Source organism: Enhydra lutris, unplaced genomic scaffold (assembly GCF_002288905.1).
Source record: "Enhydra lutris kenyoni isolate GAN:26980312 unplaced genomic scaffold, ASM228890v2 scaffoldscaffold9, whole genome shotgun sequence".
Taxonomy (NCBI): Eukaryota; Metazoa; Chordata; class Mammalia; order Carnivora; family Mustelidae; genus Enhydra; species Enhydra lutris.
The window spans coordinates 8,712,528-8,738,378 of record NW_019154093.1 but is presented as its reverse complement, the minus strand read 5'-3'; the positions used below and the strand labels follow the sequence as shown (position 1 = coordinate 8,738,378).

Genomic DNA, 25,851 nt, shown 5'->3' with positions numbered 1-25,851 from the left:
TTTTCTCCCGCCAAGCCCAGAGGGCCACGCAGAGTCTGCCCACTTGTTGGGGGGCCACCACTAGAGCTCCACAGGTGAAAGAAACAGGGGTGACTCAGCACTGGGAGGAGAGGGCTGAGGGGTCACTCACAGAAGGACAGAGAGCTCCTCTTCAAGACAAAGGTTATTCCTGCAGTACGAGGTCAGAAGGGTAGATCTAAAGAAGCACATCCTGTCAGAGCTGGCCAATATCGGGCAGGGGTGGGGCCAGCTGGTTCCCAGGGATCCACAAATTGGATGTGAGAGTCTGCCATAGTCCAGCTGCTTGGGTAGCCGGCTCCAGTCCCAGGTTAGGGCGTTCTGTGAAATTCCCAGGAAAAGGAGCAGATTTCTTCTACAGGGTGGGGGGTGCGGCGGGGGGCAGGTGGGTAAGTTGTCCTATTCAACCATTCGGAGTTCTCACAGTCTTCTGGGTAGGAGACATTAGTTGGGGAGACCCCATGGTTCCCCAGAATTAACCTCTCTTTATCCTCCCCCAACAGGTTGGTTTTTGGAGGTGTCCCCGCTGAAGTGGCAACGAGTTCTCCCATGTGACACACCTGAGCTGCCTTTGGGGAAAGCTCTCTGGACCTCCCAATGGGCTGATGAAGAAGTGGGCTCCCCACACCCTCTCTGTCCCCAACTGAGATTATGGTGGATTTGGGATACGGCCCAGGCCCGGGCCTCCTGCTGCTGAACCAGCCCCACAGGTGTTAGCAAGAGCCCTGCGCTGTCCAACCCCCCACCCCCCAAAGACCACCCCTTCTACCAGGGGCCTGGAGCTGGCAAGTGACTATGCGGCTTGGGCTGTGTGTGGTGGTCCTGGTTCTGAGCTGGATGCATCTCGCTGCCGGCAGCCGGGGGATCAAGGGCAAGAGGCAGAGGCGGAGTGAGTAATGGAGCAGGGCTGGACCACTGCTGGCCTTGGGAGCGGGAGGGGGCCACCTGGGGACCAGAGGGCCATCGGCGGTTTCATTCGGTGATGACCATGGCAGATTTTACTTTGTCTATTACAGCTGTGTAGATTACTCAGTAGATTATCCTGTTTGTGGATTATCCGGTGTGTGGATTAATTTGTTGAGATTAGCCCCTCTATAGATTACTTTTGTCTATTTTCCCCTTTGTAGACTCTGCTTTCTAGATTAACCCCTCTCTTGTGAGGATCCAGTGTGTGGATTATGCCTTTTGACATAACACCAGCTTTGTGTGGTATCCATGGAAATGGGGTCCCCTGCTGCTGGGGCCCCGGCCTCAGGGTGCTCGGCCCCCTCCTCACTGATAGGAGTTCTCAGCTCTTTTCTTTGGATCTTGGCTGAGTGCGGGCCCCCGGTAACCCCTTGGGGCCAGGAGCTCTACTAAGCTTGGGGAACAGCTTCCCTGCCAAGTTCATGGGGGCAGATGCAGCAGAGTAGGGAGGCTCATGAGACTGTCCACTCCTGTGGTTTTTAACTCTGCACAGTGGGATTCGGGGAGTTGCACTGGGGGCTGAAGGGGAGGCAGTGGGAAGGAGTGTGGCCCCACTGCCCATCCAAGCAGAGGACTGCTCACTCTTTCCTGTTTTCAGCCAGATTCCACATTAGATGTCACTGGAAGGAGGGGTTCCCACAGTTTAAGAAAAGACAATTTTAAATTCTTTTGTGATACAAATAGGCCTAAGGACACCTGGTTGATACTGGAACCCAATTCCCATGAACCCTGTCTTCCTAAAAGCAGAGCTTGACAGAGCTCATGGTGACCCTGTCCCCACAGAATCCCATCCCAGGCAGACCTGAGAGCCCCCTGGCCTCATCCTGGCTCCTGCAATGGGGGGTGGGGGATGGGGGATGGGGGATGGGGGATGGGCACCTGCCTAGTATGTGAAGGGAGTTGCTGCTGGCTGTGCCAACCGGCTAGTGAGAGGGAGGGGGCCTGTGGTACAGACCCAAGGGCTCTCTCCCTTTCAGCGTCCCCCATAAGTCATGTCACTCCCACAGGTGGGAGGCTCCTCTGAAGTGCGGCACAAGCCCCTCTTGCTTCCTCCTGAGGCTGTCAAACCCAGGCCCACCAGGAAAAGTCAGGAGGCAGTGGAGTTCTGTTGGGTCCCCACTGGCGCGGCCCAGGCCAGAACCCAGCCCAGGGAGAGAAGCTCAGAAAATTGGTGGAGCTGAAAATCCCTGGCTTAACACACAATTAGAGGCGGTTAGGTTTAATCATCATTGAGGCCTTGATTTTCCTCCCTGCTCCGGTATCTTGGGCTTCACAGGCCCAATGTGGTTTAGTGGTTTATAACCAGTCTCCTTTGTTTCCAAGGTTGGGGGGGGGCACCCACGCTCATGTGACACACATGAGCTGTCACACTTCCACTCACAGGCAGAGTCCCCCCACCCCCCAGCCAGGGGTCAAAGACCTGTTGTATTGATACAAGTCTGTTGTATCGAAAACAACTACAACAATAACAAAGTACTGCCTTGAGCATCAGAAAGACCTGGTCTCTGCAAAGGCCAGGTGAATGCCCCAATTTGATGGAACCACAGCTCCGTACCGGGTGGCATGAGTGCAGACGTCCTTGATGGTGACATGTGAGGGTGGGAAAAGACTTGGGGTGCAGTGAGGACCTGGAGAGGGATGAGGGTTGCTAGACAATGCTTGTTGAATAAAAACCATAAAGCTGCAAGGGTGGTTGCAAAGGGATATAGTATAGCCTACGGGAGGTTTTATTTATGCGTGTATATTTTGTGGGAACCCTTTAGAAAATAGCAAAGCTCTGTCTAGACTTCAGGATGCATGTCGTTGTTACATGAACAATGTGTGGACCGTTTGGCCCTAGGGTTTCTGTGGAGTAGGGAGGGAAGAAAGGACCACGATGCTGTGTGTGGCTGCTCGACCTTGTAGCCACTGGGGGGGCAGTGGGGAGCCAGAGTGGGAAGGTAGGCTGGCTGTGCAGATGAGCCTCAGGTCTGTCAACTCTGTCTGCTGTCAGAAGACACCCGATAGAGCACCGATCCGGGAGACATATACCAGTTTAGAGTCCAGAAATGGCTGATCTCAGACTTGGGTGATGGTCTCCCCGCACGGAGGGAGTGAAATTGAGAAAAGGGCTCTTAGCTGTGAGTTAGGAACTCTAGCGGGGTGATTTCCTCCTCCCATTCACTGAGGACCCTCCTTCTCCTCCCTAAGCCCCCTCTTCACTCACTTAGCCTCTTGTCTCCTCACTGGCCCTCCCCCGCTCCTGAATGCTTTCCTGCCTGGTCCTCAGAGTGCCCACCTTGACTCCCCCCTCCTCACACTGAGTACTCCTTCTCCTTACTGAGACTCTTTTAGCTGATTCCTGGGTCCCTTACTCAGTCCTGTCGCCTTGAGTCCCTCATTCCTTCACTGAAGCCCGGCTCCTCCGTCTGACCCCATCCAGACTTTGTGGGGAAGTGAGATCAGGGGAGACTTCCTGGAGGAGATGGCTTTTGTTTTGAGGCTTGAAGGAGTTCGTGAGGCTCAGGAGGTGGAAGAGAATGTTCCAGGCAGAGGGACCAACTTAACCAAAGGCATGGAGGTGTGCAATGATGTGATGTGGGCAGACAAACGAAAATAGTTCTGTTTGGCTGAGGGGTAGTGTTGAGAGATGAGGTGGGTAGGATCAGCTCATGGAGGCTTTTTAGGCCAGGTAAAGAAGTTAGTAAGACCAGACTGGTCTCAGTTCTGCTGGTGATAGGGAGCCATCGATGGATTTTAGGAAGAGGTGTTTTGGTTTTAGGAATATGAGTTTGCAAGGGTTTTGTGCAAGAATGGATGAAGGGGCCTGAGAAGCCCCAGGGAATGGAGGGGGGGCACAGCCTTGCCTTCCCAGTCTGGGGAAGTGGGCTTCACTGAGGACTTGGCGGGGGGCAGAGCTGTGTGAGGGGGTTTTGTGAAGAGGTTGGGAAGTAGGCTCCATCCTTTCTCTGAATGCCCTCCACTAACAGCCCACCCAGCCTCCACAGCAAAGCTACAGCCCTACCAGGCTGCCTCCCCTGTGTGCCTCCCTCCATCATGGGCATAGGAACCTTGCATGTGGTGAATCTGGCCGTGCCCTTCTGAGGTCCCCTTCCCTGCCAGTAGCATAAAGCCTTATTTTCCATTCTGTGAATGCACTAAGATGTTCGGTGCCTCAGAGCCTTTGCACAGGCTGTTCCTCCTGTGTGGCACACCCTCTTCACCTAGCCGGCTGGGTAAGGGAGTGTCTTCCATTACTCATCCACTCACACAGCGTGAGCCAGCCCTGCTTGCCGCATCCCTGGGTGGGCCTTTGTTTATGCCTCAGCTCTAGCTCTAGGTCCCCAGCTCCCAGTCCTTCTGGGCACAGGTTAGGTGTGCAGTAAATGTCTATGGAATGAATGAGGCTCGGTTTTTTCCCTTTGAATCATTAGGCATCCCCCAACGCCCACCATCTTCCTTGGACCCCGTTTCCCGCACACAGAGCCCCCCTCCCTGTGGCTGTCTATTAGCACCCCACTGCCCATGCACCTGTCTCATTAAGCTGAGAACACCCTTGGGTTCCTATCCTTCTTGACCAGCATCCCCTTCCTCACTGAACTGACCCCTGCCCATCACTGAACTCCTCTCCTCCTTGATAAGCTCTCCTTCTCCTTCCTGCACCCCCAAACTTCATGGAGCTCAGTTTCCTTTGTCCTTGTCTCAAGCCCCAAGGCCACTCTGCTTTGCACTGCAACTCTCCTGTATCCTCGGGTCTTCACTCCATCAGTTCACCCAGCCTTGGAGTCTCAGATGTGCGTGATCACAGCCCCTGCTCCCAGCTGCTCTCCCCTCTCTGTTCCTATGTTCTCGGATGCTTTCTGGCCCTCTCCTCCCTTTACCTCCACCTCCACCTCTTCCACTCGCTTCCCATCCCCCACTCCATCAGAATTGCTCCTTTTGGGGTCAGCCAGTGGGTCACCTCCCCATGCCGGTATGTGGCTATGGTCTCCTCCCAGCTGTCTCTGCACATCTCCCCCTTTACAACTTGGTTCCTGTGCCCACTCTCCCTCAGCAACCCCCCCACCCCTACCCCAGGATTCCTTCTCAGTTCTCTCTGAGCCCCTCCTCCTTGGCTGGCCTGTTGAGTGAGTGTTGCCCGATGTTTAGGCTCTGCCTTGGGATGACTCCCCGTCCCATGATTTAACCACTGATGACCACAGCTTCCAAAGTAGGATCCCTGCATTCTCTCCCCTGCTCCACAGCTGATTTCTTGAATGAGATGACTCTCCTTCCTCTACTCCTCGACCCCTGCCTTCTGCCCTCTGCCCCCATCAGGGGCACCATTGCTGCCTCCTTGCCTGACACTTCAGCAGCTTTGGAACAGCGACGCCTCCCTGGCCTGCCCAGTGAGCTCTGCTCTTGGCTTTCATATTCACTGTGCCTTTGAGTGGCCTTTCTTTTTTCTGCCCTTCCCTTAAATTCCTGGTTCTTTTGCTCATTCTCTCGACCCACTGTCCTTTCTGTCTTGTGGACGCTCATGCCTTTATGACTGTTTTCACGTTAAAAACTCCACATTGAAGTCTCCAGCCAAAATATTTCTCTTGACTTCCAGACCCACAGGTTCAACTGCCTAATAGACACCTCCCCCCAGATATCCCACAGGAGCCACAATGTCAACACATCTAAAACCTGACTACTCATCCTTCCCCCACCCAAACCTGCTCCGCCTCCTGTGGTCCCCTCTTGGCGAAGGGCAAAGGGCCACCTTGTCACACAAGCCCAACACCTTGGAGTCACCCTCAGCTTGCACTTTCCCCAGCCCTCAGCCCCAAGTCCAGCCCACATCACCTGGTCTTATTGATTCTCCCACCTGAGTATCTCACCTGTGTCCACTCCTCTGCATCTTCTCCATCCAGCTGTCTCTTTGGGCTTGAGGTATCTTCTTGTCTCCAGACTTGCTGTCCCTATGACCCATTCTCCCTATCACAGAGTGATCCGACCATGTCTCTGATTTTAAAGCCCCCAGTAATTCTTCACTGCCTTTAGGATGATGTCCAAATTCCTTTGTCCAGATTCAAGACCCTTTCTTATCTTGGCCTGCTTCCCCTTCCAGCTTCACGTCTAACCCCTCCCTCCATGCTCCCTGCCCCCACGCTGATTTCAGATCCTGAGGGCTCCACACTTTCTCTTGCTGTGTCACTGAGAGATCTGAAGAGAAATGCACACAGAGATGTGCTGGTTGATTGGGAAATGGACAGCAGGATTCTGAGAGGGCCTTTTGCAAATCTGTCCTTAACAAAAATGAAAAGGATGAAGACACGAGATGGGAACATAGTTAAATGGCTGGCAAATGGACACTGGGATCAGTTCAGTTATTGAAACCAAGGCAAGGATAGAGGGGACATTCATTTCAACAATGAATTTAGTAGAAACTTTGAATAATAGAGAATATAATATCTTTGAAGTAGAAGCAATACCTAAAATCTAAACAAACTTATTAATTTGTAATACAACCAAATAAAGGACCAAAGTGGAAAAGGAAACCCAAGGGCTTCCTCATAATGTCAATGCAACACTTAAATATTTTTGCTCCTAGAAGAACTAAACCAAGAACAATATTAATTTTTAAATATATTGATTAATTAACATCGGCTCTATACAAATCAATTCTATATATATATATTTTTAAATCAATCTACCTGAACTTCCGGTCTCCACATTACCTCATGTGGTCTTGCCCTTGGCCTTCCTAAACTTTGTTCCCTCTGCGTTGGCACACATGCTGGCTGCAAAGCCTTGTTCAAGTCATTTCACTTCCCCATGCCCTCCTCTGTAAAAACAAGGCTTACAAACTAATAATCACACCTGCTGCGTGGGTTGTAAGGATTTAGTAAGTGAACGCATGAGGAGCCCTGGGAACAGAGTAAGCGTGCCACGTGTGGGAGTCAGCAGCCATGGTGGTTGTGAAACGGCTGTGTTTTTTCCAGCTCCTTCCCCTTCTGCTCACGTTCTTAACTCTTGCTCATTCTCCAGTTCTGAAATCAGGGATCGCTCCTGCAGCTGGTACTTCTCCCAGTAGCCCTCCAGAGTAGACATCCTCACATCCGTTTCCAGTGATGGGAAAGGAGGCACACGAGACACCGTGTTTTGCCCCAGGGCACAGGTCCAGCCTAAGCTCGGGGTTCCCTACGCTCCGTGATCTCGTGCCATCTGTTCTGTTCCCCGCAGCGCTCTGCCCCCAGCCTGCATCGCCAGCTCCTTGCTTCATGCTTGCTTCTAAGTGGCTCATTCCTCTCTGTGTGTTACCTTCTCCACTTGCTTTTCTTCCCGCGGGGTGGACTTCATTTAGTGACCAGCCCCACTGTCCCACCACCACCTACCCTCGCCCTGACCCCAGACTCCTCTCTCCTGTTGGTCTCCTCTGCCAAATTCTCTCAAATCTTCTTCTGTCCATCTCCAACTTTGCAGAATTTTATTTAAGACGTTTTCATCTTTCTCACCTGGTTGATCTGATCAGCTTCCTTCCAGATGGTCCTTTGGTCCCTGGTTTCCATCCAGGTTGCCCGAGGAACCTCTCAACATGTAAATCAGTTCGGGTCCTGCACCTTGCCGATAGCTTCCTACTGTCTAATCAGTTATGAGAAAGGTCCCAAGAAAAACTCTGCGAGACAGGGGTCCTTTGGCCACAATGTTTGGCAAGTGAAGCTTCCTCTGTCCTCCTCTTAGGGAGTCACTCTGTGCAGGAACATGGGAAAGGTTGAAGAAGCCCTGTGCTAAAGAACTCTGTTTAGACCCATGGACCCAGGGTTCTGTCTTCCCTGATGTCCTGGCCTTTTCTCCACAGCCTCTAAGGAACATCTATGGGAAAGCTTGTTCCAGGAATGCTCTTTGGGAAACGCTGCCTGGCAGGATCAAGTTCAAGTTCCTTAGCATGATTGTCTTTCACTATTCCCCTCCCTGTCCCTTCTGCACCCCAAATCATCTGTAATTCCCTTTGGGTTCTTTTCTATCTCTGTGGGCCTGCTTCTAGAAGGACCCTCACCTCTACTTCATGATGGACAAATCTCTACTAATTCTTCAAGAGTTGGCCCAAAGGAAACCTTCTTCATGACTCCTTCCTTCTTTTCTTTTGGGTTTACTCTTACTAGGCCTTGCGGCTGTCAGCATTTACTTGTTTGCAGGTCTGCCTGCATCACTGAAAGATCAGTTTGGAGTGGTCAGGCGAGCCTCCCTCCATGTCCCCAGTGCTCACTGGGCACAGGATACTTGGGAGGGGTGCAGGGAGTTTTGGTTAAACAAGTGACATCAAAGGGTTGAGACCCCATGCTGGGGCTGGAGGTCACACTGCCTCAAAGGAAGGCCAGTGTTTCCCAAACTTAGCATCACTGATATGTTGAACCAGGCAGCTTGTTGTGGGTCCCCCCACCCCATGCCTTGTAGGATGTTTACCAGTACCCCCAACCTGTCTCCCCCAGATGCCGGCAACAACCTCTTCCCCAGTATGACTATCAGAAGCATCTCTAGATGTTGCCAGATACCCCCTGGGGAGCAAAATCATTTCTGGTTGAGACCACTGTTCCAGACCCAAGTTATTCCACTTGTCCTCCTGCATCTGAGCAGACGATCCTTTTCTCAGATAGTTTAACCCGTTGTCCTCTTGACCTTAAAACTTTCTCAAGGATAAAAAAAAAAATCCCCTCCTTCCATACCTGAGGCTGAGCTTTTCTTCTTCTCGGGAGGGCTGGGGAAGGTTCCAGGAAAGGTGCAGCTTCAGGAGCTCCTCGGGGAATGGCTAAGCAAGCCTGGAGAGTGAGCCATTGTTGTGCCTGGCGCCGGGGAAGACATTTCGGAGGGATGGGGGTAGTCTCTTGCTTTGGACATCTGTGCCAGTTCCCTTGAGGGATGATGTTGGGAGGCTTGTCAAGCAGCCTTACAAGGAGTGGACATCCTGGCCTGTACTTGTCTGAAAAGCACGTTTGTCATGTAGGAAGAAACTCCTCTACTCACTTCCCATCCTTGTGGGAGCCTGGGAAAGATGGAGGTCTCTCCTACAGCCGCCTTCTTATCCCTCTTCCACCCTTGCAGTCAGTGCGGAGGGGAGCCAGGCCTGTGCCAAAGGTTGTGAGCTCTGCTCTGAGGTCAACGGCTGCCTGAAGTGCTCGCCCAAGCTGTTCATCCTGCTGGAGAGGAACGACATTCGCCAGGTGGGCGTCTGCTTGCCTTCCTGCCCCCCGGGATACTTCGATGCCCGCAACCCCGACATGAACAAGTGCATCAGTGAGTGTGGGGAGGGCTGGAGAAGACTCTGGACACTGGGGGAGGGTGCTTTGAATGGTTGGTGGCAGGCAGGAGGAGGAGGAGAGGGGACATGGAGGAGGGGAGATGAGGCTCCGATTCAAGTATCCAGCAGCCAGCCCGACATCTCAGGGAGTCTCTCCACCTTCCCAGCTTGTGTATCCATATCAGAGCCATATCTCCCGCCTCCAAACCTGTACCCACCTGCACTGCCGCGGTGTCCTGGGCCACTCACGCCATTGACCTGAGAGCCAGCTTGTCCTTCATGTCATCTCCCATCCATCTAATGACCAGATCGTGCCTGCTGCCTCTCGCTTCCGTCCTTACTGCCATAGTCTCGACCGGGGTTCCTACTGCCTCTATCCTGGACTATCTCAGTAGCCTGCTTCTCTGTCCTCCAGCACTCATCCAGTTCCCTTGAGCCCTCCCTCCACATGACAGCCAGAAAGATGCTTCTGAGACACGTGTCCTGTCCCATCACACTACTGTTTGAAAACCACCCCAGCCCCACTTACCGCAGGGAAATTCAAGCCCCTGCCAGCCTGTCTGTTCCCCGCACCCTTCTGCCTCGCCGCTGTGTCCAAGTCTTCTTGCCAGCTGGGCTGGGCTCCCCCACAGCCGCTGTAGCTCTGCATGTTTGAAGGCACATGCTGCCCCACCTCTGTTCAGGCTCACTGTGACATACTGGGGGACAGGCAGGGAACACACTCCAGTGAACAATGCCAGTGCCCCTCCCATTCGCTCAGGGCCCGGGTGATTAGAATGCATTTCTAGATCATGTGTCCGTTGCGCCTCACAACAGCCTTTGGAGGGAGATGGGACCTAAGTGACAGGTGCCCTTTTTTCGGAGGCTGATAGCAATGAGGCCTGCTGGGGAAATGGCTGACCCGAGATCAGCCTTGGGTTCTAAGCTTAATTTTGCTTCTTTCTCGTTGTATAACTTCGGGTGTGTTGCAGCCTCTCAAAGCCTCATGTCTGAAAGGAGAGTGCTAGTTTTCCCCCTAGGGCTGTTGCCAGAGGCATATAGAAAGCCCTTAGTGGCTACCCTTACTGTATGTCCCCTGCAACCAGACCCAGGAGTCTGAGAAAGGAGGGAGGAGCGGAGGAGAAGGAGCCTCCAGGAGGCACAGAGGAGGGGTCGGGTGCAGTGGGGTGGGAAGCCTTTGAGGATGGAGGGGGGACCCTGGGGCTGCCCTCTTGGTCCTCAGCGTGTTTGGGGTAGGAGCTCCTGACTGAGCCGGCTCCCGCAAAACTGGCAGCCCCAGCTGCAGGTGCCAGAGACTGGGAAGAAGTCAGTTTTGCCCATGGTCTGGGAAGGGAGATGTTGTGAAAGACTCTGCCTACTTTCAGCTGGGGCCCTGTGACCCTCCCTCCCCCAACTTCCCCAGAGGAGGGAGAGCTGGCAAGAGGGGATCAGGGAGGGACCCAGGAGTCCAACCAAGGTGGTTCCTGGAACTGGGCTTTGCAGAGGGAGAGGAATTTGCCCTGAGATCTCTCCTTCCCTCTCCAAGCAGATTCTTTTCTCAGGGCAGGAGGGGAACAAGGGTTTGGGGTGTCACGGATGCCCAGCTATGGTGAGAGGAAACCATACAGCTGTGAGCGGGGATCATCGTATTCCTCAGTTCAACTCCGATTAGGTGGCCCTCTGGTGTGCCATGATGCACTGGGACCCTTATCCTCCCCGTCCCCCAACGAATCCCAGAGGGTCCCGCCCTGCTCCTCTGAAACCAGCTCTTCTGCTCCTCACCTTGGTTCCAGGGCCTGGGATTGGGTTTGGGGTAGTGTTAGCTGACCGGCCCAGCCAGCCCTGAAGAGCAACCCCTTTGGCTTCCTCTGCTCACCCTTCCCTTGCCTTCCCTCCCTCCCAGGACTCTCCTGTGGTCATGGCAGCTCAGAGCCAGGGTCCTGCCCTCAGGGTTGGGGGGCCTGCCCTTAGGGTGGAGGGGCCTTGGGGATGGGGGTGAGCCAGAGGTCCCCAATCTGGCCCTCTCCTCAGAGTGCAAGATTGAGCACTGTGAGGCCTGCTTCAGCCACAACTTCTGCACCAAGTGTAAGGAAAGCTTGTACCTGCATAAGGGCCGTTGCTATCCGGCCTGTCCCGAGGGCTCGGCGGCCGCCAACGGCACCATGGAGTGCAGCAGTCCTGGTGAGTTTGTGGGGGTGCTACGGGCCAAGGGGGTTGGGCCCCAGAGAAGGGGCAGGGAGAGCCTGCTTATCCCCCACCTGCAGCCCCTCCCCTGACAGTCCTGTGGGGTTCGTCCCAAGGTTTTTCTGGCCTCTGAACCAAAGATGCCTCCAGCCTCAGGCTCAGGCAGAGAACAGGTGGGAGGGGCTCCCCTGGGGCATTCTGGGGTACCCAGAGGTGACCCCCTCCTCCCCTTCTTTCTCTTCCTCTTCCCTCCCTTCCTGCCAGCACAATGTGAAATGAGCGAGTGGTCCCCGTGGGGGCCGTGCTCTAAGAAGAAGAGGCTCTGTGGCTTCCGGAGGGGCTCCGAGGAACGGACTCGGAGGGTGCTCCATGCCCCTGGGGGGGACCATGCTATCTGTTCGGACACCAAGGAGACCCGCAGGTGCACAGTGCGGAGGACACCCTGTCCAGAGGGTGAGCTGCGTGTGGTCTGTGTCTCCCCGGGGCTGGGAGTCGGGGACAGCCATGGAGGTCTGATCACTTCTGCCTCTTGCCTGTCACCTGGGAAAGGGCCACAGGCTGGGGCCAGATGGGAACTTCCAGTTCAAGATGCCATGCTGGGGGAATCAGTGCCAGGTTCTGGCAGAGAGCGGTCCCCAGAGCTCCATGTGGTGGAAGCTGGAAGCTTCAGTGTCTGTGTCTTCCAGTTTCCCCATTTTCTCTGAACCAGCACGTGTTGGCATTAGAAGGACCCTCAGAGGTCTGAGGGGGGCCACAGAAGCAGGTGCTAAGACTCAGAGAGGTGTAGTGATGTGACCAAGGTCACACAGCCTGTAGTTGGCCATGAGGTGTCAGCTGCCCCCAGAGGCAGTGGAGTGGGGCGGAGGAGCTGGGGGTTTTCCTGCTTGTCCTGAGAGCTGCACCAAACATCTTGGCCCAGTGGGGTTCAAGGTCTGTGAGAGACACAAGCAAGAGGAGGGTGTCTGGTTCATCGAGGGATGGGGGGAAATGCTCCTGGGACCCCCATCTCCATAACCATGTTGTAGGGTCCCCTGAAGTGGCTGCTAGTCAGAAGAGGCCTTGAAGAGGACCGCCACAGCCTAAAGGCAGTAACTCCACCCCCCGCAACTTCCTCCCCAGTCCCCTCCTCAAGCCCTGGGCCATGCCCGGGGCCTCCTTGCTTGCTGTAGGACGTCCTTTGTTGACTCTTCCTGCTGTTGGGGTTGCAGGGCAGAAGAGGAAGAAAGGGGGCCAGGGCCGGCGGGAGAACGCCAACAGGAACCCGAGCAGGAAGGAGAGCAAGGAGGCGGGCGCCGGCTCTCGGAGACACAAGGGCCACCAACAGCCACAGCACCAAGGAACAGTGGGGCCGGTCACGCCTGCAGGGCCCACCTAGGGATGATTGTCACCTCCAGGCCCACGCAGGAAGAGTCCAGCGTTGCTCTGTGTGATGAAAGCTTTACTGAACTGGAGCGCTGGGGGCAAAGCGTGTACACGCTCTCCATGCATATATGGACACACAGACACACACACACACAGGGCCCATGTTCAAACATGCAACCAATATACACGTATGTGCACACGTGCGCGCGTGCACACACACACACACACACACACACACACAACCAAGGCCACCAGAAGACACTTCTATCTCTTGGACATCACCGCAGGAGCAGGGTGGGGAGGTAGAGGGGGTCCCCTTTGCCTGGTAGAGGGCCCAGTGGCACAGACTTGGCTTGCGATGCTCCCAAGGGACATGTCAGAGGGAATATTTCCCAGCGTCCAAGCCCAAAGAGAGTGGATCCTTCTGGAGGAGCTGATAGGATCGGCCCAGCATGGCAGACAGGAGCCAGAGCTTGGGGACTGTTCAGCATTTCCAGCTGTGTGACTTTATCCTTGGAGAGTACTGTTACACGCCCATGATCCATATCAGGGCTGCCCCGACTCTGAAAACTGTTCACAGGTTTATTTCAAATTAAAAACAAAACCAAATGACAATGGTAGCCACAGGCACCACATTCCTTCACAGGGGACAAGGATTGGTGGGTTACCTGGGAGCAGGACAGGACAGGGCTGAATTTCGAAAGACCCCCTCATGGGCCCCTGGGCAGAAGGCCCAGAGCAGGAAGAAAACTTCAAGGCTACTCTGAGGGTGATAACCAGGTTCTCTGCAGCCTTATTTGTCACTCAAAGTGTGGTTTGTGGACCAGCATTCACGTCATCACTGGGCATTTTAGAAGGGAGAGTCTCAGGTCCCATCTCAGACCTGATGAACCAGAGTCTGCATTACAATGAGGTCTCGGGTCACTGGAACACGCGTTCAAGTTTAAGAAGCTCTGCTCTGATCACGTCTATGGTGGGAACCAAGGTCCTGGCCAGCTTGTCATAGGAGGGATGCTGGTCCCCCTGTTAAGGAAGACTTCCTATCCAGGAGAGGTAGAATCTGAGTCCTAGAGCACTGTAGTGACACCCTATTGGGAGGGAGTGCTCAGGTTCCCCAAGACAGTTGGGGACTGTTGGATCCAAGGAAAGGACAGTGGACAGCATGACCTCCTGTGGCATTCTTAAGTGTCCACTGGCAACCATGTGGGCCATATGGGCCCTGGACTGAGGGGTTTCTAGGGAGAACCAGGCATAGGCCTTGCTCTCCTGGAGTTAGAAGTTGGTCAAGGTAACAGGCATGAACAAAATAATCATCCCAATAAATATGTAATTACCAATGGGTAGGGTTAAGACCAGGCAACTACTGGCACATACACAGAGCTATAAAGGTAAATAAAAATAAGGCTTTATCTCAGGGAAGCTTTTCAGAGGAGGTGGTATTTGAGCCAAGCTCTGAAGGATGAGTAAGAGTTAGGACAAAGAGAAGGGATGGTGTTCTAGACCAGTGCTGTCTGATAGAAATACCAGATGAGCCACTGACGTAATTTAAAATTTTTCTAGTAGCCACATCTAATGAGTAAAAAAGCAACAGGTGAAGTTCAATTTAATTATAGCCATTTATTAATTTAATTACTATTACACCAAGTATATGCTCAAATGTTATCTTTTTAACATGTAATCAATATAAAAATTATTAACATCTTTCACATTCTTTTTTTTTTTTTTCCAAACTAAGTCTTCAACACTCTGTGTATTTTTGCACTTCACAGCATATCTTAATTTGGATACTAAATTTTCACCAGAAATAACTTGACTTGTATTTAGAGTTCATAAAAATGGAAAAGTAGACTCACATTCTGAATTCCTGTTTCAGGAAGAGTTAAAATTTTTCCAACAATTTGAATTTACTATATTTTAAATTTTAAATTCAATCATTAAAATTAGGTAAATTAACAATTTGGCTCTTTGGTTATACCAGCCATGTTTCAAGGGCTCACTAGCTACATGTGGCTAGTAGCTACTGTGTTGGACAGCAGAGCTCTGTATAGATGGCATTGCACATGCAAATGTCCTGTGGCAGAAGGGAGATTGGTGTTCAAGGAACTGAAAGAAGACCAATATAGCTGGAAGGTCTGGAGGACAAGTGAGGTGAGATGATTCTAGAAAGGTCTCCTGGATTTGGGTCTTTTTTTTTTAAGATTTTATTTATTTGTTTGACAGAGATCACAAGTAGGCAGAGAGGCAGGCAGAGAGAGAGAGAAGCAGGCTCCCTGCTGAGCAGAGAGCCCAATGTGGGGCTGGATCCCAGGACCCTGGGATCATGACCTGAGCTGAAGGCAGAGTTTTAACCCACTGAGCCACCCAGGCGCCCCTGGATTTGGGTCTTTATTCTCAGAGCCAGAGGAAGCTGCTAAAGAGTTTTAAGCAGCAGGCCAAGATGAACAGATTTGTATTTTGCAAATACAAATACAAATTCAAATTCTGATGGCTGTAGTGTACAAGGCAGATTGAAGGGAAGCTGCGTTGGGGGCTATTGCTGTCATCCAGGCTAGAGGTGTTGCAGACACGGACTAGGGTGGAAATGGAGAGAAATGGATAAAGTCACAAGGCATTTGGAGAATAAAGTTGGCAGAGTTTAGTGATAAACTGGAGGTGGAAGAGGAAAGAAGAGGAGAGAAAGGGTCAAGGACAAAATCTCCATTTCTGGCTCGAACACCCACAGGGTGATGGTTCAGTGTTCTGAGATGGGGAACTGGTCAGGAAGACTGGTTTGGGAAGACAAGGTTTTGATTATGTTGAGTGCGAGGTGCCTTTGAGACATCCTGGTGACCATGGAGAGTAGATAGTGTGTAGACATGAGCGAAGGTCTAGCCCGCACAGGGCAAGTTGGAGCTGGAGCATGAGCTGATGTAGAGAAGGTAATTGAGGGTTTGGAAGAGATAGCATAAAATGAGAGTTGGAGGAAGAGAAGGCTGGGGACTCAGCTGTGCGACCCTCTGGGTACAAATTTCCAAAGATGGGGATCAATCAGCAGAGAAGGCAGAGCAGGAGGAGGAGAGGGAACGAGGGAGTCCACAAGCAGGAGAGAGATCACAAGGGCCTAAGGTGCTCAGGGACCAAGTAGACAAAGACTGGAAATTGTCCGTCAGACTTACAACTTGTGTGCCAATGGTAACCTCAACAGGAGCCATTCGGAGCAGGCACGGGAGCCGAAATCAGTATGCACCATTCCTTCAGGAAGTTTAGCTGAGAAATGGGGAGAAGCCCGACAGGGGCTGGAAAGAGAGATAAGGGTGGAGAGAGTCTTTTTTCCTTCCCTTCCCTTTCCTTCCCTTTCCTTCCCTTTCCTTCTCTTTCCTTTCTTTCTTTCTTTTTTTTTTTTTTTTAAGGTGGGAAAGACTTGAAAATATTTAAAACCCCCTGGGAAGCATCCAGTTTAGAGAAAGAGGTTGAATCCACGAGAGAAGAAAGGGAAAATCAGTAGTGGAGGGCTTCCAGTGGAGGGACAGCTAGACGGGAGCCAGGAGAGGCTGGTGCAGGTGAGGGAAGGATGGAGGTTTGGAAGGTGGGGGACCTCAGGTGTGTGCACCTGACCCTCTGTGGGGCTCTTCCCATCCATACCAGATAGCTCCCTCACTGCAGGCCAGGATTTGGAGGCTGAGCTATATCCTGGGGGTCCGGCTGCCCACAGCCCCCTCTCCCTGACCCTGGTGCTATCTTTGCCATCTTGCTGGTCATCTGTTTTCCATCTCCAGTTTTGGTCTCTGCCTCTGCCCCTCCCTGTTTCTCTGACTCTGTCCTTGTCTGTCCTTCTTTTCACCATTGTGTCTTTCTCTTTTCCTACCTCAGTCTCTGATTCTAGTCTCTCTGTTGTTCTGCCTCTCTTCTGGGCATCAGCCTCAGCTCTTCCACATCTTGGCTGCCTCTGGCTCTGACGTGCCCTAATGTCCCAGATCCCCTAGGTCCTGGATACTCAACGTGTGGCCACGGATCGGCAACCTCAGAGCCTAAAAGTCCAGAATCTCACTCCCCTCCTCAAACTAAAGACTCTGAATCTGCCTCAGGTCCCCAAGTCCTTCACATGCATGTTAAGCATTTGAGAAGCATTGCCTTAAGCTTTCCTCTAAAACAATATCAAAGCAAAAATCAGAATCTTAGAACCTGGAATGATCTGAATCCTCCTGCATCTCCAGCGTCACCTTGGTGACACTCTAAGGCATTCACCTTCTCTGCATCATCTCCTCGTGCCTTCTAGAGCTGCTCGTGAAGCTCTAGGCTACAGAGCAAGGGAACATAACGTGGCTTCTGTGGGTCCTGAGCTTCCATACTTGCAGAATTACTGGTGGGAGGGAAATATCCTGATACCAATATGCTGGGTGCTTCCCGGTGGGACTCCAGTCCCTCCTTGAAAACTTAACCTGCCCAGACCTGTCTCACCCCTGTCTCACTCTTATCCTTTCAAGACTAAGAATGGTTGTTTTTTTTTTGTTTTTTGAGCTGGCAACGAGGTATATGTTTCATGATGGGGTTCAGTTACCTGCACACTGCCCCCAAAGCAGCTCACCTGGGCCTGGAGACCATTTGGGTTGACCAGAAGTCCCACCTGGTGAGTTTTAGAGTGAGCAGGTGCTGGAGAGAGGGAGTCCTGTCGAGATTCCTAACCCTACTCCCCGGTTTAGGCAAACACAGCCCATGATTCACATGTGGCTGTTATGGTCCCACATTGTCATTTGGGAAGTGTTAGCTTTGCCCTCAACAGGGTCACCTTTCTGCCTGGACTAAGACATTTCTGGCCACCTTACCCAGTGCCAGCTCTGGTATGTTTCAGACCAAGTCTCTAGAGCATGGATCTGTTTTCTACTTCAGTATTTTGAGCGATGGAGTTGTTTTCTGGATTTGTTTTTTTAAGTGGTTATTCCCCCCCCGCCCGCCCCTCTGGTTTGTTTGGTTTGGTTTGGTTTGGTTTGGAAGGACTGAGAGAGAATTTAGGAAAAGGGTCAACTTCCTGGGCCCCATTCAAGCCTTTGAGCCAGGTCCTGTCACAGAGGTGCTGCCTTCGTGCCCTGACTCCTCCAGCCGTGGTCCAGATGGGACTTACGCAGACCGCTGGCAAAACCCCCCCTGAAGGTGGTAAGGAAGCGGAAGAGCCACCAGAGAGCACAAGTGCCATTTTGGAGGATTAAAGAGATTCACAGCAAAGGGGTTAGAGCGCTGTCTGGCTAGTACAAGTGAGTGGGAACAAAAGCCTTGTTCTAGGAGAGTAGAGGAGATCTAAAGATTAGCTTCCCCCCGGGGTTGCTGAGGCCGAGCATACCAGAGCTGGGCGCACCTGCTTTGGTGTGGTGTACCTCCTGGCTCTCCCGAGGGAAAGAACCGACACGGGGTGAAGAATAAACAGGTTTTGGCTGGAGGCTTGGTTGAGGCTCCTTCAGCATGGCCGCAGAGACCCTGCACGAGAAGCTGCGGACAGGGAAGGTGGGAGACCTGCCGAACTGGGACCCCCTTTCTCTGGCACCTCCAGCCTGCCACCAGGTCGGTGGTAAGAAGGATAAAAGACCCGGGGGCAGTGGCTAGAGAAGGTGGCTTGGGTCCTACCCTAGAGCCTTCCAGAACTTAAGTAGGAAATTGCGAAACAGAGCTACATTTTGAAAGAGAAAGTATGTGAAATATGGCTCCTCCCTTGCCTGTTCGCTCTCCCGGAGCTTGGTGCAGGGAGGTGGGTGAGATGGATTCCTGGCTAGACTCAGGCTGGTGTGGGAAAGAGGGCAGAGCCAAGCCCCTCAGGGCCCCTTGGACCAGGCCACACCAGCTGCCAGCCTTTGATTATTGATTATTGTGATTGGGATGTACTTTCTCCATCTGTTGAGCATCAGCCTGGCCCATGGAGAAGGCCAGCTCCTTCCTCCGGCCGAAAAGGCTGGCTTCTGAGGGCTCCCTCTGCAACCCAATATGTACCATGGGCTGCTGATTAAATACTTGGAATGTGTTCAGGTCGAGCCAGGCCTATCCATAAAATGGGAGGCATTTTGGCAGTTCCGAGGCCCCTGGCACCCAGTCTTGGCACTAGCCCGGCTGTCTTCTTCAAGGAGCTGGGGTGGGCTTCCCGCCAGCATGCTTCCCTGGGAAACATCGAAGTGAGTTAAAGTCAACAATGAGTTCATCTCCAAAAGGAATAAGCCGGCAGCCTTCAGGGCAGGGGAACAGGATTGTTGGGGGGGGGGGGGGGGGAATCGGGGATGGGGGGCAGCGGAGGGGGTTAAGTGATGCTGGAACAGCCAGACCAGATCCAAGCCCGTCAAACAAGCTGACAGCTCCAGGAACAAAGAAAAGTGCTTTCCCAGGCCAGCCCTGGAAAGCTCACTTGGCAAAGGTGGTCACAATAAGGATGTTACAATCCCAGGGACCATGAGAAGTGTCCTGTCAAGGATTGGGAGCTGCAGCAAGACACCAACATGGAAATGGAAAAAGGCTCAGGCGGTGAGGTGGGTGGATCCGTGAGCTCTGGGTCTGCAGGCCCTGTGCCTGTCCTGGGGGCACACAAGGATGGACACTTGGGCCGTTGAACTCTACCGTCTCATGCTGGAGGATGGACGCAGGAGGGCCTAGGTGTGAAGGCCACGTGAAGAGCCGGCTCACGATAGCAAAACCTGGCATTTTGTTTTATTTTATTTTTAAAGATTTTATTTATTTATTTGACAGAGAGAAATCACAAGTAGGCAGAGCAGCAGGCAGAGAGAGAGGAGGAAGCAGGTTCCCTGCTGAGCAGAGAGCCGGTTGCAAGCCTCGATCCCAGGACCCTGAGATCATGACCTGAGCTGAAGGCAGAGGCTTAACCCACTGAACCACCCAGGTGCCTCAGAACCTGGCATTTTAATCTGAACATCTCTATCACTGCTTTTATTTATCTCTGAGAGCTTTGCATTTGGATAATGGTTCCTGAGCTGAGCCAGTGGCTGGCTTCTGTGCTCTTGACCACCAGGGGCATGAGGAAACCACACCCTTAATGGCACTAGGTTGCTCTGGGGCTCCCTGGATCCAAAGCGCTGTGGGACAGGGGAGCCTGTGACAGAGCAAAGCCCAAAGTGAGCCGCACTCTGGGACTGGACTGAAGCCAGGGCCATCTCCTTCTGGGCACTGAGTGGCGTTAGGGACTGCTGGGGCCACCTCAAGTGCTGGGCTCTGAGTGGAGGGTGGGGAGCAGCGCCTGGGACACAAAAGCCTAATGACGGCCCAGCAGCAGCAGCCTGTGCCAGCGAGATACAGAGAACCCATCCCGTCCAGCCCTCCTGGGATCCGCCCCGGGGGCTGGGAGCCTGGCAACAAAAACCTCGAATCTATACTTGGTTTGTCTCCCAGGGGCAGGACCGCTGCCGTAAGACTATGTTTGAATTCTCTCCTGCCCTCTCACTTGCTCTCACAAGGTACTTTATTGTACGAGGTATTTTCCTACCACGCATATTTATAATTCTTTTCCTGCCACCAAACCAACCGAATGTCCCCAGACATTACGGCTCGATTTCTCACAAGCACATTCTCATCTTCACATTCCCATGGCTTACCCTTTGCCTAGTTCCCTCTTTAAAAACAAAAAGGAAGGAAGAAAGAAAAAAGAAAACACAAACCAAACAACCTGTTCAACTTTCTGGTCCTCCTGATTGCTCTTCATGTCAGCCGAGTGGTCATTTCCACTCTCCCGAGAGCTTTTCTGGAGCCCTTCCCACCTTTCCTTTTGATGTTCTTCCCAGCCCATATTTCCCCTGCGTTTTCCACCAATTGCATTTGGCCTAGATGTTTGTTGAATGAATGAAAAAATAAAAAAGTGAATGGATGGGAAGGTCTCCCTTAAGTGGTTTTGTTGTCCTCTTATCCCCGGAGAGCATACTTATTGATTGTGACTATTTTTTCCTTCTGGGAGAATAAGTGAGGCCAAAAGCAAAGTTCCTGAGGACCCTGAACCAAAAGAAACCTGACCTTGATCTTTTGGTCATTTGGCCACCACCAGTGGGGACAACCCAGCTTGCCAGTCATCACCAGTCCCTCCATTCCCGCTCCTGTCTACTGATCTACTGAGAACTACTCATTGGGGCTGTACAAATGAACTTTCAGAGTTTTTTGGTCTGTGCTGTTCCCTTCCCCTAAAATGTGCTTTCCCCCTGCTGTTATCTGTGGATCTTCTACTTATATCTCATACCTGGACCGAAGAATTGTGCAAAGATGTTCCCCTTGCGGCTATCTCCTCCCCTCTCTGTATGAAACACACCCACATCGATGCCTCCAGCCACATGCCAGGTCCTGAGAGCAGGGACTGTGCGATTCCTTGCTGCAGTCCCTGCTCTTACCCACGTCCCAGCAAGGTGTGTGTGCTGTCGGAAGCATACTAGTAATAATCATAGCAAACGTTTAAACAGCTCTGACACTACTCTCTGCCTTTTACTTGCATCGCCTCACTTAATCCTCAGCCCAGCCCTGCCAGGTGAATTCTGTGATCATGCCCATTTTGCTGATGAGGACACCGAGACATAAACTGGTGAAGGTATGTGACCAAGGGCATGTAACTGGTGAATGTTGGAGCCAGGACCAGAACACAGGAAGTCTGGCTGGACGACCGCCCTGCGGGGTGAAAACTCACATTTTTTGCACATGCTCTTCCTCATGCCATGATTCCCAGCCTGTTCAGATCCCACTTGTTAATGGGATCCAGGGGACGGATCCCATGAGCTCACCACTAATGCCAGAGGGGCTTCACAGCTGTCCTGCCAGGCTCTGCCTCTCTCCTTCAGCCCCTCACAAGGGTCCATTGCTCGTGAAGATGTTCAAGAATGCTTTAGCATGGCTGCCACCCTGGGGGCCAGCGTCAGGCCACAGGGATGGGGACTGCCTTACAACACTCTGTTCCTACAGGCGCTCGTGCTGAGAGCAGCTCCTGAAGATTCCCAGATACCAGAGCCACTTTGGGCCAAACTGAGAGTCTCTTCTCTACCTGTGTTATACTTGGCCTCAAGGTCACCAAACGTGGTCCCATAAAGACCCTGGGCAAAGGGGCTCTTTGGATTTCTGGTTGAAGCTTCACTCTCTTTGGGGTCCAGAAAAATAATCCCAGGGATCTGCCAGGGGACTGAGAGACCCGTGCTGCTCCACCCAGACCCAACTTTCCCCTACACAAGGCTCCCTCTGCCTCCTCCCCAGGAAATATAAACCTCTGTAGAGAGCCCTCTGCTAATCCACTAGTATCACATGCATTCGGGGGTGCAGCCAACCCCCTTGTTTGAATCCCCTGGTCAAGAAAAAACAAACAAACCTAAATGTACCTTCACATGGGGACAGACAGGGTTCACTCTCAGAGGGCAGTAGCAACTGACAGCCCGCTAGAGTCAGGTACATTGCTGCTCGATGCACAGAGCATACACTAGACCCCTAACAGGGGATATGGGCAAGCTTTTCCTACAAAGAGCCAAGAACTACTCGTCTCTGTCCTTGCCGTGCAAAAAAGCAGGTGTAGATCACATGTAAACCAATGGTGGCGCCGTGTTCCCATAAAACTTTATGAACACTGAAACTTGCATTTCATGTCACCTTCACGTGTCACAAAACTTTATTTTTTTTAAGTAGGCTCCACACTCAACGTGGAGCCCAACATGGGGCTTGAACTCATGACCCTGACGTGGAGACCTGAGCTGATTATCAAGGGTCAGATGCTTAACCAAGTGAGGCACCCAGTTGACCCAAGAAAACAATATTCTTATTTTGATTCTTTCAACTATTTAAAAATGTAAAGATTATTCCTAGCTTGTGGGTCATAGAAAAAAAGCAGCTGGCAGGATTTGGTGGGCAGGCTGTGGTTTGCCTACTCCTTGGTTTATGCCTGGTATACCCGTGGGGTGGGCCGGGATGAGGGGTATGCAGCAGAAACCTGAGTCTCCGGATCCTGGGCACATCATGTCCAGGCAATCTGGGGGATTTTCCCCGCTCTGTTAGGAAGCAAAATGATCAACTCCGAAGTCTCTCAAAGGGAACTTTAAAGCATTTGGAATTTTCCTCCAACCTGGTTTTACATTGAGTCAGAAGGATTGCTCCCCGCTCCACCCCACCAAGGTGGGGGAGTGGCAGACTTGTCATTTTCTAATCAAGCCTCTATAAAATTATAAAATAAATCAAGATTTTGATCTGTTCTTCCTCTGCTGCTTGAAAAGGTATTCATCCTAACTTTCTTCAACACCTCAGCCTTCGTCTCTACTTCGGGCGGCAGATTTTGTTTCCAGTCTAGACTAGACCAGTCAAGGGGGCAAGAGGGTTGCAGGAGGCCATGGAAAACCTTAGTGTCTTGCTGGGCAGAAGCCCCCTCTAGGGCAAGAATGACCTTCTGACAGACAGAGGCCCTCTGACACACTGGCTTCAGGAGTTGACTTTTCAGATTCTTTAACGTGACATTATTCTTCTGGAAATAATCCAAGGGACCTGGTTAACATTTTTAGAAGTGTTTTCCTAAGGAAAAGGGGGGAGGTAGGCAGTAGAAGAGGGGGTAAAGAATTACACACAGATTTAGTCTCATGGCTTAAAAATCAAAAGGATCATTGGACAGATAGATATCGAGTGTAATAGGAAACACACTGATCCTGGGGAGATGACTTAATATGGACCCTTCAGTCTCTTCGGAGCTTAAACAATTACCTACGATTTGGAATTACACTTTAAATTCCCACATCAGTGTGTGTTCTGGATCCATTTTTCGGGACGCGGCCAGCAATCTCGAGTTATCTAAACTAGGCCGAAAATTAGAAGCCATTAATAGCCTCTCATAAAATTACTTCTCAGATTTTCATAAGCGGAATCTGCTGAGGGCCACAGGGATTCAGCGATAGGAAGGACCAAAATGCTGCTAGTTATTTTTCTGAGGCTTAATCTAGGGATCTTTTTGAAGAGCTCCTTGCCCAGCAAGACGATGAACGCCAAGACCAATACAGACCATGTTTCTCCCACTTAGAAGTGGTGACCAGATACATCGCTCATGTGGAGAAGCTTCCTGAGGTTCCCAGAGGTGAGCCCCTCGGCCTACCAGTTAGCTGGACTCTTGTCCCCAAACTTCCCAGGCATCCTAGACGGAAAATGGTGGGCAACCTAGCCTACAAAACTCAAAGTTAACACACCTTCTTTTTCTTGTATTCCCTTATGAATCATTGAGGTTATAGACCAAGGACTCTTTTTGTTTTGTACAGATGATACAAAACAACGAAATTCTGAACCATATCTTCTGAGGGCTTCTCTGTTCTTCCAGAGTCCCAGAGCCTCTGCTGGGGTTGGGGGGGCAGGGGGATGCAGGGCCCAAAAACTGTTTCACACTGAGCAGCAGCCAGCCAGGGGCCCAAGCCTTGGCCGCAGCCGGTGGGGGCAATTCATCAGGGACTTGCCAGATGACAGACACAGGGGACTGAATAGAGGAGCTTCCTCTCAGTTCAACTGGGAAGGATAAACCAACAAGCTGGCATTAATTAAGAGCTAATGGCCTTACAATGGAGCATTGCCAAAGGATAACGACCCTCGGGCTACAGCATAAATATCAAGGCATTTGGGGCAGAGCCAAGACATATATTTTCAGAGTGCATTAGACACTGCTGCAGCCTTCCTCACCCTGGCTTTGCAAGAAAAAAGGATTTAAGGCAGGTGGGGAAGGAGGGTGTTGTGCTCCTAGGGTTGCCTTCTGGTCAGCTGTCAGAAAGCCTCAGGGTGACTTTGGGGAAAGCAATTGCTTTTCAGATCAGTTGCGTACCAGAATTACCTGAGGAGCTCATTAAAATGCATATCCTACCCCACCCCGCCCCCTTTCCAGATCCAGTGAGTTTGATTTCGGTAGCTCTGGGGCAAAACCCAGGAGTCTGCATTTGTAATCAGCTCTCCCATGTGGTTCTGATGCTGGTGGTCTTCAGACCACACTTTGAAAAATGCTACTGAGGAAGCTGCTGTTGTTACTTGCCTGTTAGATCCTAAAGAAAATGTTTTTACAGAACAAAGAAGAAGTGAGGTCAAGGAAGATTCTCCAGTTCCTGTGAACACAGCCGCCCCGTGTTTCCTATCAGAACTTGGCACGAGGCTGTATCAGAAAGGTGGCATCTCTAGCCGGTTCCGGTTGCGATCTTCTCATTCAGATCAACCTGTGGTTCCTGGGAGCAAGTTTCCAGGGATCTGGAGGCTCCAGAGCCAGGAAAGGAAGATCTAACCATAGGTCTGGAGGAAAAGATCAGACAGCCCATATGCATGATGTGTAGCATGTCTGTAATGCTTTCATATACCATAATTCAAATGACCCTACTGTAACCTTTCAGGGTAGTTAAATAAATACATCTGTTTAAAAGTTGAGGAATCACAGGCCTGGAGGTGCATCTTGTCTCCTCTGATGACTATGATAGGATGAAGGAGGGTGAAAAATGGTCAATGTATTACAATTACATGAGCAGGGCAGGCAAACCAAACCAACAGCTTTGGCCTGATCTTCATAGATCAAACGTATGATCGGCCAGTTGAACTGAGGTTGGTTGTTGGGATCGGCAAATACTTGTAAAAGGATTGATGGGTCAGATTATAAAAATAGATGGGAAGTTCGTACGATAAACGCAGCTGAGTATGAGAACAGGAGAGAAACAACCCACCATATCATCTGGGAAAATGAAACTCCTTGGCAAGACTTCACAACAGCCTGATTCAAAATTTCATAATGAAATTATGTCTCTGATCAAAGCCTGAATGAGCTCATGGGCTGATTTTTGCCATTCGTGTTTATTCTGGTTCGAACCAAACTGAGGCATCAGAAACACATTATCCTAGTCTTTTCTCCAGGAGTGGACTATTACACCCATGTTTGGGGGGGCAAAGGGACACTGTGAGATAGAGGGGGACATCTCTGGATCCTCACTGGGCAATGAGGTTGTTTCTGACTGTCTCTCAAACACTCCCTTGGGACACCACGTCTGGGTCAGGGCCTTTGCAGCAAAGTTGTGTTTAATCTCATGATACTTGTCCTTGGGGCAGTAAAAGGGAATCTCAAGGAAGAGAAGGTCTTTCCCACTGCTGTCCAGGACGTAACCTGCCTTTGCTCTCCAAAGAATGTT

At 51.6% G+C, this 25,851-nt stretch overlaps 1 protein-coding gene across 1 annotated transcript; it reads left to right on the top strand.

Annotated features, from left to right (window-relative positions):
* The first annotated feature begins 519 nt into the window (after nt 1-519).
* LOC111143540 (R-spondin 1) lies at nt 520-12,900 on the top strand. Its single transcript, XM_022497366.1, has 5 exons — nt 520-907; nt 9,031-9,222; nt 11,237-11,386; nt 11,654-11,842; nt 12,598-12,900. The coding sequence occupies exons 1-5, from the start codon at nt 814-816 to the stop codon at nt 12,762-12,764; spliced, it is 792 nt and encodes a 263-aa protein (XP_022353074.1). The 5' UTR covers nt 520-813; the 3' UTR covers nt 12,765-12,900.
* Nucleotides 12,901-25,851: the final 12,951 nt, after the last annotated feature.